At 47.9% G+C, this 10,972-nt stretch overlaps 1 protein-coding gene across 3 annotated transcripts in view; it reads right to left on the bottom strand.

Annotated features, from left to right (window-relative positions):
- Positions 1-203: 203 nt before the first annotated feature.
- Positions 204-10,972, bottom strand: part of NCALD (neurocalcin delta) — a 290,136-nt gene continuing 279,367 nt past the window's right edge. For all 3 annotated transcript variants that reach the window (XM_082601680.1, XM_082601681.1, XM_082601682.1), the window contains 2 exons: positions 5,263-5,368; positions 204-2,881 (listed from right to left, as the gene is read on the bottom strand). In XM_082601680.1, the coding sequence (XP_082457806.1) occupies positions 2,784-2,881; positions 5,263-5,368 (204 nt within the window). In that variant the 3' untranslated portion in view covers positions 204-2,783. The remainder of the gene's footprint in view (positions 2,882-5,262; positions 5,369-10,972) is intronic.

The raw sequence follows: 10,972 nt of genomic DNA, 5'->3' as shown, positions 1-10,972 counted from the left end.
TATTAAATCAGCAACATTCCTGAGTGCCAAGCTAGAGTAACACAAAAGTCAACTGATACAGGACCCACTCCACAGGAAGGGATTCATAAATTACTAAATTCACTTGTGCAAAGTGCCCCCAGGGCATATCAACAGGATGGGACTGTGCCCTCAACATCCCTTCCCCACCCTAAACAAGGATATGAACAGGCGACCACTCTGTATCATCCTTCACGTCGTAAGCCACTTTATTCCAGTCCCTTGAACATCACAGGCTGGCCTGATTTCAGACAGAACAGACTCCATTTCCAGAGGTCCCTCAACACAGCGATGACAATGAACAGCCCAGCACAGGAGTGACATAAGCTTTTAGGCATTCAGCCTTCTCGGTGTTGCCGAGTCCCTTGGCCACACTCGAGTGCATTGGATCAGACATACAAAGGCCTTCCTGGGAAGGAGGAGAATGAGAAAACAACCCTCAAGAAAATAAAGACAGGGTCAATGGCAGGCAAGGACGAGGACTATTTTCCATCCATCCCGGGCGTGCCGTGTGACTGCTTTGTTTTCTTAACAGCTGGAGACGCTCTCCCCTGCATCTCCCTCCAGCTCTAGGTTCTAGGGAATGGAGTGTGTCTGGCTCAGTAAGATGTCATGACTGAGGACAGAGCCCAGGCGGGCTTTCCCCAACATTAACTGACTCCTCCATCTAAGGAGAACTAAAGGAGGAATTAGGTCTTCAATCAAGAGCGGGAGAAAGAGGGAGGCAGCTCCTGAACATCACCTACAGAGGTGCCGGGTCCCCTTGCCACGGTGCACGCCACGTCTTAGGTTAATTCCCTAGTTTTCAAAACCAGATTTTACCACTTGGCCAATGGAGGCACTCAGCAAGTCTCACGGTATAGAACCACTATAAAAAAAACTGACACTCAGAGGAAGATGAAGATTATTTTACTGAGTCCAGGTCTCAAAATTTCACGCTGCCAAGTTGGTTCGTTTTGGTCAACCATACAAATTCAGATTTTTACTATCAGTTTAAATGGAATCGAGTAATACTCAGGAATCTAGAGGTTAGAATGGGCTCAGCATCATTTTCCTCATGGTTATAAGTTTATATTTCTGTGGTTCATGGTCTACAGGAAGTAGCTTGGCCGCAGCCAAGGAGACCTCTCTGCCTTCTCTTGGGGCAGGATCTCCCCGTTTACATCCTTGAGTGTTTGGACTTCCCCATGCCTACTGCTTGTGAAAATATGACTTACCTGTGACCAGCAACTTGTACTCTTACCTTTCAATTCAAATTAGGATGTATGAGGTCATCAGACCAAACAGCAACTCAAATTTGTACTGTCACTTCTGTAAATAGAAATTTGCATTCAGAGAACACGATGATGCAAGATACTCTTGGATTCCCCAGGGTGGGCCTTGGAAATCACAGACACACTTGCCTGTGCCTTCTTCAAGATGAATCGGATGATGCCCAACCTCTGACTCTTTTCAGGGCCGCTAGAGGCATGGAAAAGCCAACATTCCAGCTATGGCTTCCTAACCATACATGTGGATTAAAGCACTGGGAAGTCCCGAGAAGTTATGCTATTTGGGGTGGGGGTGGGAACAGCTACAGAATATTATCTGCTCAGAAAAGCACCGCACCTCTGATCCAGGACTGTCAACGGGCTGCTGGGCTGGGTGGGCAAACCCACATCTCTAATAAATATGAACCTTCTGGTGCTCCAGTTGACACATCCCACTCAAACTTGCCCCACTTCTATTGCCTAGGCACTACCACTGGAAAAGCATTCAACATTAAGGTTGGGCCCTGGTCATGGTTACTTTGTACTTTTCTGGAATATATAAAATATACCTGTTGATTGGTGCATTTGTGCAAAGATGGATATGACTTTAAAATAAGACACAGACATTCATTATAGCTGGCTTACTTCACAACAAGCTACTAAAAACAGTCTCCTGTAATAAGATTGTATTAGTGCTCACTGAACATGCATTTCATTTGAACAAGGCAAAACACTTAATTTCGTCTGTAATACCCAGTATTTTATATACAGAAATCTTTTTTTTTAAACTAAGTAGGCAACAAGATGGGTCTGGTTTTGAAATGTAAATTAGCATTTGTGTTTAATTTCCAGAGAAACTCATCTCAGCTCAACTAGTGTAAACCTGGGAAGAAATAGCTGAGCCATCTGTTTCCTCTCCTCTATGAATTTACCTTGAAATGTTCACAGCTTAGAAACTAAAGCCTGCTGGGGAAGAGGATGGGGTGGGCCTCCAGGCGGGAATCCCCCAGGCCCCTTTAATAGCCTGGCCCCAGAGGATTCCTGGTCCCTGGGAAATCTAGCATCTGGTGCCATCACCCCTAGGGCATGTGTTACTCCAGACCCAGGTGGGGGATTTTGTTTTCCAAGCAGGGCCCTCAAGCTTGCAATAGAATCACTGGACTGGATTGTTTTCTCTTCTCTTGCCTCCCCCAGTCTTCGGTTTTAGAACACAGACTTTCGAATCAAAGGGAAAGTAATAATAATAACGATGAAAAATCGTCAGAACAATGAACACCACAAAGTCTGTGCACGGCAGCACTGTTCATGCTCTCCACAAGCGCGGGGGGCTCTAGACATTCCCATGAAGCGTCCACGACAAAAGAAGCTGCAGGCGGCACGGAGGGAGGTGCATCCAACCACACGGGGAACAGCATCACCGTCAATATTGTTTGGCAAAAAAAAAATTTTTTTTGTTGTTAAAAAGTAAACTCCAAAGGGAACACAAGCAGCTCTACAGTTGGTGGGGCTTCCGGCTCAGAAGTGGCCGGCGCTGCTGGGGTCGCACTGCAGGAGGCGCACTATGGACGGGTCGCTCTTGGCCCCTCGGATGAACTCTTCCAGGGAGAGTTTTCCTAGAAAGCAAGAGGACCGGTGAGTGGCAGCTGGCGGCCGCTGCACGGATGTAGGCTTCCCGCTGCACCTTGGGGCCGGCGGCGGCGGCCCACCTCTTCCCGGGGTCTCACACCCGCCGTGAGGCCCACCTTCCGTCTCTCCGAGCTGAGACCCCGGGGCTCGTTGAGCATCGCACAGCGCAGCACGCGGCCTCCTGAGAGCTCTGTGTGCACGGCCCTGGGCTGCGGGGCTGCTGGGTGGCCGCGACGTGGCCCCTGCCTTCGTGGCCCCTCCAGCTGCAGGCGCCCCGGAGGGACTCGGTGTCTGTGGATCAGATGGCGCTCACGCCTTTCAGAGACTGAGCTGGGCTCCTGCAGCGCCAAGGCCGTCCCCACGGGCTCACTGGGCCCTCTGGGCTCCTCAGGGTCACTTGGCTACACCTAGGTTTGCATGTGGGCAGAGGGCCCCTGCTTTGGGCCAAGGTGTGAGGACGGCCGCCCTTCCACCCAGGCGAGGGCTGTGAGCTCCGAGAAGCAGAGAGGTGCCGCGGGGGGTCCCTCCCGTCAATCAGGGCACTTTCCTCCTACCCCAATGGGCTGGACGGGGGAGACTGGCTGCCTGGGATTCCACTCCTCCTCGATGTCTTTCTCCTTCTTGCCCAAGCTAGAGTATGTATTAAATTCCCTTCGAGAAGTTTCCTCGGTCATCTTGTTGGCGGGGAGGCAAAGCTTCCCCCCCTTTCTTGTTGCGGCAGGGTAAACCCTGCATTCAGCGTATGTATCCGCTCCCTCGGGCTAACTACCCGCGTGCTCCCGGATTGGCTTCCCAGCTAACCTGCTGGGGGCCCAGACTTTTCTCTTCAAGTCAGCCGCCAGGGGTTAGATGCAAAGAGCTTCTCCAAGAGGAATCTAACAGCGGGAGGGTCTAGATGAGGCCTCGGCTCCGGCGTGGCGTCCCGCCTTGGGGTCCAGAAGCCCTGAGCCAAAGCACCAAGTCTCCTGGTTGGGCGGAGCCTGACCCCTTGCAGACTTAAAGCCCCTCCCGATACGGCTCCCACTCCGCCCCCCCTCCCTTTTTTTAAACTCAAGCCTTTCCCTTAGGAAAGCACAGGGCTTTTAGCAACGAAATGCATTTGGGGAATGTTGACCCCGTCAGGGCTCTGTGACCCCATTGTGACCGAGGTCCAGAGCACAGGGTCTCATTTCTCGCAGTGAGCATTCGATCCTGCAGTGTTTGGATCTTCTCCCATCTTTCAGCCCTATTCTGAAGAGGAGGCTGGGCCTAGGGCAGGACACAAGCCCACCTGTGCTCCCCTGGAGCATCAGCAAAATGTGCAGTTTAATGTCAGTGAGTTTATTATTCTATTAAAAGAATCCCATTTGTTTAGTCTTTGCAAAACAAACTATTCGCTGTGAATCAAGGCACATAGAGAAACAGGATGTAATGACACCTTTGTGGAGAAACAAAGCAAACAGATTGGCCTGTACCCTGCAAACCCAGATTCTCAGGCAGCTGGTGCCCCAGAGGGCATAGGGATAGAAACTGAGGCTCGCTCTGCGACAAAGCCTTCTGTCGGGGGTATATGACTGCATTTGCTCATCATTGACAAGAATTGCTGGGGATGCCCAGCAGAACAGGCAAGCTGGAAATAAAAGCAAGAGCTATAGATGACTCAGGGCTTATTATGGACCAAGCTCTGTGTTAGCACTTTAAACTCAGATATTACATCTAACTAGGGCCGCCAGATTTAGCAAATAAAATACAGGATGCCCAGCTAACTTTCAATTTCAAATAAACAACAAATTTTTAAGTATGTCCCAAATATTGAATAGAGCATACTTATATTGAAAAGTCATTTGTTATTTATCCAAAAATTAAATTTAATTGTGTCTCCTGTATTCTGTCTGGCAATCCAACATCTAAAATCCACTGTTCTTGAGTTTGAAATCCACCTCTCCTTTCATTTTGGTTTGCTTTGCATCCCCTTGTTGGATTTGAATTGTGGGTGGCTCCCTCAGGGTGGAATCTGCTGGCCACCTCACCCGCCAACAGCTGAGGGGTCCCACTTGGCTCCAGGAAACCCAACACCTTAGAGCATGCACATGAAACCCCAACAAAACCCCCTGGGCAGGCTGGGATGAAAGCTACTAGGGTCTGGGTGGATAACAAGCCCCTCCCCACTTTCTGATTCGCTGGCCTGCAGGATCCAGCCTCCATCTTCCCCCTACAGGGAGCAAGCAGGATAAGCCACTTTCACAAAGGGCCTCGAGCCAGGTCCTTATGGCCAATATCTTGACCTCTGGTGGAATTTCCCTACCTGGACACCCCAGCCCCTCCAGCAGCCCCCCTCTGAGCAAAGCAAAGCAAAGCAAAGCAAAGCAAAGCAGCCATGGTCTCCTACCATCTCTATTGGTGTCCATCTGGCGGAAGATCTTTTCTGTCCTCTTCTCTGGGGTCGACTCATCTTCAGGCATTTTCATTACAGAGGAGACCATCTTATAGATTGCCTGGGGACAGAAGCAACATGGCATGAGACAGAAACATGGTTTGGTTTCACACACAATGGCCCTATTATTAAACCTCCCAAATACAAGGTTGAAGGGAATGCCTCCCATCACACAGAGACCCAGCTCTGTTCCTGACCATCTGTCGTCATAGAAGAGAGACGTGCAGTTGCTGGTGAGAGCAGCCAGGCCAGCAGAGCTTGTCCAGTGGCAAGAACCTTCAGGAGTGACAACTGGCAGGAAGATCCACTAGGCCCCCCGTGTCTCTAACTTTAATGTGCTTATGAATCCCCTGGGAATCTTGTGAAGACGCAGAAGCTGACTGAGTAGGGTGGGCTGGGGAGATGGGGGGCTTGAGAGTCCGCATTTCTAATGAGGTTCCTGTGTGCTGCTGCTGCTGTTTTGAGGACCCCACTCTCAGGCTGTAGGTGACATTCCTCAGGCCAGAGACAGGTCAGGGTCTACTGTGGTCTCTCCCTGGGTCCCTCAAGGGTGACAAACACTGATGGTCTGTAAGGGCCTGCCCTGCTCTTCTCCTGGGCAGACATTACCAATCCATCCCAGTGCTCTTTCCCCTTGTATGTGGCAATCATCTCACATTCCTTCTCAGCAAGCTGCCAAGTATCCCCGGGATGGGAACAATCTGCCATCCAAGTTTTGGATGAAATAAGTATACAATCTCAGCTTGAGATCAACTGGGTACATCAGAAATCTGATGGGCAAAAGAGGGTTCTACTGAAAAGGTTTTGTGAACAGTACTGAAACTATCTTCCCTACCACCTGTGGACCCCCCGTGGTACCCAGTAAGCGCCTGGAAGGCCTCAGCTGTCAAATGTTGTTTTTATTTTGGAAGCATAATGTAAAGTCATTGTTTTTATCCCCAGACCATGGTTCTGGTACTCAGATTCACTTTGGGAAAATTAGCCCTGGGAAGGAGTTTTAGAGAAAGTAGATTTTGCCAGAGGGTGGGTGGAAAAATCTGGAAAGTTCTGGAACTTGGGATGTAGTGGGAGGAGAGAAAGGAAGGCAGCTGAAGGAAAGTAGTCTCCAAAGGGGAAATGTGGAAACAAAAAGGGTTGCAAAAAGAGATAAAGGCTTAACTTCTCCGCTTTACAGTCTTATTCAGGATCAACTCTGCCTCGAGTTCCTAAAATATTCTGGAGAAATGGGGGTAAATATTATAATCTCCGTTGATAAAATAGGAGTGAAAAATGGACTCACCCAGTGTGTTGACTCTTGGGCTGATCCCACCCCACAGGGACCCCTCAGGCCAGGCTCCCCGAGTCTGACTTGAACCCACCCAGAGCCCTCGCTGAACTGGAGCTGCCTCCACAGTGATTCTGTCTGGGAGGAAGGGCAAAGTGGGAGTCATGGCTCTTTCTGGGATGATGGGTGTCACTGGGGTAATAAGTAAGCTTGGCCACAGTCAGCTGTCCCAAGAGACGCTCACTGAAGTGTGCTCCAGAGGCGAGAGGTGAGCCATACTCTGTCTTCCTCCAGGATCCCTATTGCTGTCCCCTCCAGCCCAGGACTACACTACCATCTGTGCTGGGGTTATAGTGCCATGTGCCAAGCCGCTGGGGACACCTGACTCCTCCAGGGAGCTAGAAAAGGCCATAGAGTTAGAGACTTTTTTACAAATGGGAAACAGAGGTGCTGAACTTTCAGGGCCACATGAATATTTAGTAACAAGAGTGGAAATCAGGAGACTCTCCATGCCGCCTCTCCATAGCACCCTCTCCTCAGCTTTCTTTGCTCCAACATGGAAGCTTTTCTGTAACTCCTGACTCAGAGGAATCGGTGGCACCAACTGATGAACACACACACACACACCCCCCTCACATGGATTTCAGACTTACACAATTTAAATATTTTGTGAATTCATAAGCCCAGGAATCTTAGAACAACAACAACAAAACAGTATCTAGATATCAGCGTCTCACTAAATCACAAGTACACCTCTTTACAGGCGTAAGAGGTGGTACATTTCAGGAGTTGTAGAAGTGACGTGGGAGGGGCATTTATGGACAAATAATAAGTTTACTTTGGCTAGAAGTCTTAAGGATGCTGTGTAATCAACCTTCTTTGGGGCTGCGTTGTTCCTTCCCCCAATCTGTTCTGGCCTCGGTAAGGTCCCATAGTAGCAAGTAAAACCCACTGGTCTGGAACACTCCTTGGAACTCTCAGCCTCTTAGAGTTGAGGTTCATGAAATTCTCCTTCTTGGGATTCTGAAGGGAAGTCAACTGTGTAATAATCTAGGGATTATTCTCTTAATACTCTGGTTGAACAAATGAACGAAAGACCAAGCAAACAGATGAATGTGTGTTTGAAAACAAGGCTCTCACACCCAACAGAAAGTCTTCAGGGGTTTAGTCTTTAGCTGTTAGGCTAAAGGAATAGGGCTGGGGCAGAGAAATGAGGATAGGTTAGTTCCAAAAACAAACAGACAAACAAACAAACCCATAAATAAAAACAAAACAAAAATGAAGAAAGTCAGGATCCCCTTATATGAGGATATCTGCAAACGAGGCTTCTGGAATTGGGCAAGAGATGTAATGTCTGAGTATACTGAGGGGTTGAGGAGGAAGTGTGGTCACCTTTAACACGCTCACCTTTCCAGATGGCTCTTTCATAGCACTCAGACTAGATTGTTTTTGTTTGTTTGTTTTTAATGTGCATCAGCTCACAGAAAGGGATTAGTGGATTATTCACAAAACCAGGTCTATGAACACGGGTGGTACTAGAGCAGTGAGCAAAGAGATGAGGTGACAAGCCCCAGGGGTCTCAATGTGAGTAAGTGGGTGACAGCCCTGCAAAACCGCAGTGGGGAATCATCTGTCCCTTTGCCCCCCTCTCATGGCCTCAGCAAGCCAGCATTGATTGTATTAGACCTGGGACTCCACAGCACAGGGAGAGAAAAGACACAACTCCAGACAACAATCTGAAACAGATCGTGTCTTTTATTAACGCCAGTTCCCCATACCCCTCCCCCAAATTTAATGGGATTAAACCATGGAGAGGCCAGGCTACTTCCCTACTTTATTTTTAGCAATGTCAATGAGAGGCCCAGCGGGGACATCCTGTTTTTAATTAAACTTGAAGAGGCCTATTCTTGTCTCTGGGTAAATACAATGCTATGGGACACCCAGGAACCCAGCTCTGGTTCTGCCCTAGGCAGGCTCAGGACAGCACCACCTGTGGCCAGGGGAATTACCAGCTTCCTCTTGACATATATATAGGTGAGTTTTCTTTTTCCCTCTGAATGAACCACCTCTCGGAATGCTGGAAAAGAAGGGCTCACGTCTGAACTGATAAAGGTTGTGGGATTAACTAAGGGCAGGCGCAATTCCAAGAGCCAAAGTTCACTCTTCTCTCTGAAGGAAACCAGACTGGCTTTTCATCAGAAGATGTAGGGTCTTCCAACAGGACACCCAAGGCCCCATGACAACCCACCAAGGGTAAAAGAAGTTAAGCAGTAAAGGGTTGTTCTTAGATTATCGATAAAGAAAAGCATCCTGCTTAGAAGGATATTACACACCAGGAAAGGAGGATAGACAGAGGCCATGAGAATCTTTCTTGGAAATACTCTTAAAATGGGATCAATATCTAGGTATCTAGGACAGCATAAGCACTTTCCTGTTTAGAGCTAGAAGAATACAGTAAGTCGGTAAATCCACAATGTTCTCCCAAAGTGCTGTAGATACTTCCACAGGCAGGGAGAGGATGGGGGGAGAATAAGGGCCCTACCCCTTTTTTCAACCAAAGCAGCTCCATTCTTATATTAGTTTTCACATAAGATTTTACTTGAAACTCATTATTGCCCAGGCCCCTGCCCCCACTCATGTTTGTTTGTTTGGTTCTTGGTAAACAGTCCTCCCATCCACCATCCTGTAATCAAGTCAAAGACATCTTTAATACGGCTCTACCGCCCGTCTCCACGTGCAGGCAGTCAGCTAGACCTATCAAATCTGCCTCCTTCATATTTTTCTAAATTTATTATTCTTGCCCATTCCTCAGCCACTGTCTTGTTTCAGGTAAGTGGTGGTACCCATCACTTTTAGATATGGGCAGTTACTATTTATTTCAATCTTATATAAAGTGCTGTGCAAGGGTTGCTTCAACAGCCCCTTCCAAAGACCCCGTTCACTCTCCTAAAAAGACACTCTGGAGCTGCTGTGGTTTAGGACTCCACATTTTGGGGGGCAATACTGAGTTTGTTTTTGGAATGTTTGACTGTGAGGTACCAGTGCAATGTCTTAGTGGAGATGTCCATTAACAGCTGGACATAGTAGAGGTGAAGATCTGGAGGTACTCTGTTTCTTCATCCATAAAATGGGGCTAATAAGGTTATTGTGAGGATTAAATGAGAAAATGCACATGTACCAGGTTGACTAATGTCCTGCAAAAGTTCATGTTCACCTAGAGCCTGTGAATGTGACCTTACTTGGAAATAGGGTCTTTGCGGACGTAATCGAGTTAAAATGAGATCATACTGGATTTGGGCAGGCCCTAATCCAATGATGTGTTCGTATAAGAAGAAGGAAATTTGGACGCAGTCACACAGGGAAAATGTCACATGATGATAGGAGAGATGCGGGCCCAAAACACCAAGGATCGCCAGCCACCACCAGAAGCTAGGAGACAGGCATGGAGCAGATTCCCCCCCAGGAGTCTCTGGAAGGAACCAGCCTTGCCCACACCTTGATTTTGGACTTCTGGCCTCTGGATCTGTGATAGAATAAATTTTTGTTGTTTGAAACTGCCCAGTTTATGGTAATTTGTTATAGCAACCCTAGGAAACTAATACAGTGTGGAAAATACTTAACACTATGCCTGGCCCATACAAGCACTGAGAAGATGACTTCCCAGAACTAATGAAAGGAAAAGAGGGCTGAGGCTGGAAAGCTGCTTGGGAACATCCTTGTTTAGGAAACAGGAGAAGGAAGAATAGTCCACAAAGGAGACCTGGAGGGCACAGCCGAGTGGGGGGCCTTTGGGTAGCAGGCACTCACTTGTGTTGCCAGATGCCTAACTTCAACTCTTAAACTATAATGTGGCTTGTCACGATAAGATTAATACCCTGATAAGAAAGGGATAAAGCCAAACACAACTGATAAACAAACTAACGTTAGTTCTTACAGAAAGTCACTAACCTGGGCAACCGCTTTAAAGAATTTTCCCCGGGAGAGAAATCCAAGTTGCATTCTAGACTAACATCTGTGGTCCACACTCATAACTGAGAATTAGGCAAGGGTTTGCAGCTGAATTCCCAGGGGCCATTATCAAGATGGACTAGAAGGTTTCACCACAACACCATCCACCCCCCGCCTTTTTTTTCACCATCAGAAGAGCACAGTATTTCAGGTCTCCAAGGCACATATTACAAGTGACATAGTGTCTATGACACCAATTTAGAAAGATCTTTGGGAGAAAAAAATGCCACTGAGGAAGTGGTTTTAGAAAGAATGTAACCAAGTCTTTCTGATCCTGATTTTGATCCCTCACGGCACAAATACTCACAAGCTGGTTGTCTGAACTGGTCACAGTTGGTGCTCTTGAGACCAGGTCAGATTAATTTGTGAGTCTGTCTGGTGTTTGTGGACAAA

This window comes from Mesoplodon mirus (genome assembly GCF_964341445.2).
Source record: "Mesoplodon mirus genome assembly, chromosome: 16".
In the NCBI taxonomy this organism is placed as follows: domain Eukaryota; kingdom Metazoa; phylum Chordata; class Mammalia; order Artiodactyla; family Ziphiidae; genus Mesoplodon; species Mesoplodon mirus.
Note: the sequence above shows the minus strand (reverse complement) of the source record. Positions and strands in the feature narration are given on the sequence as shown.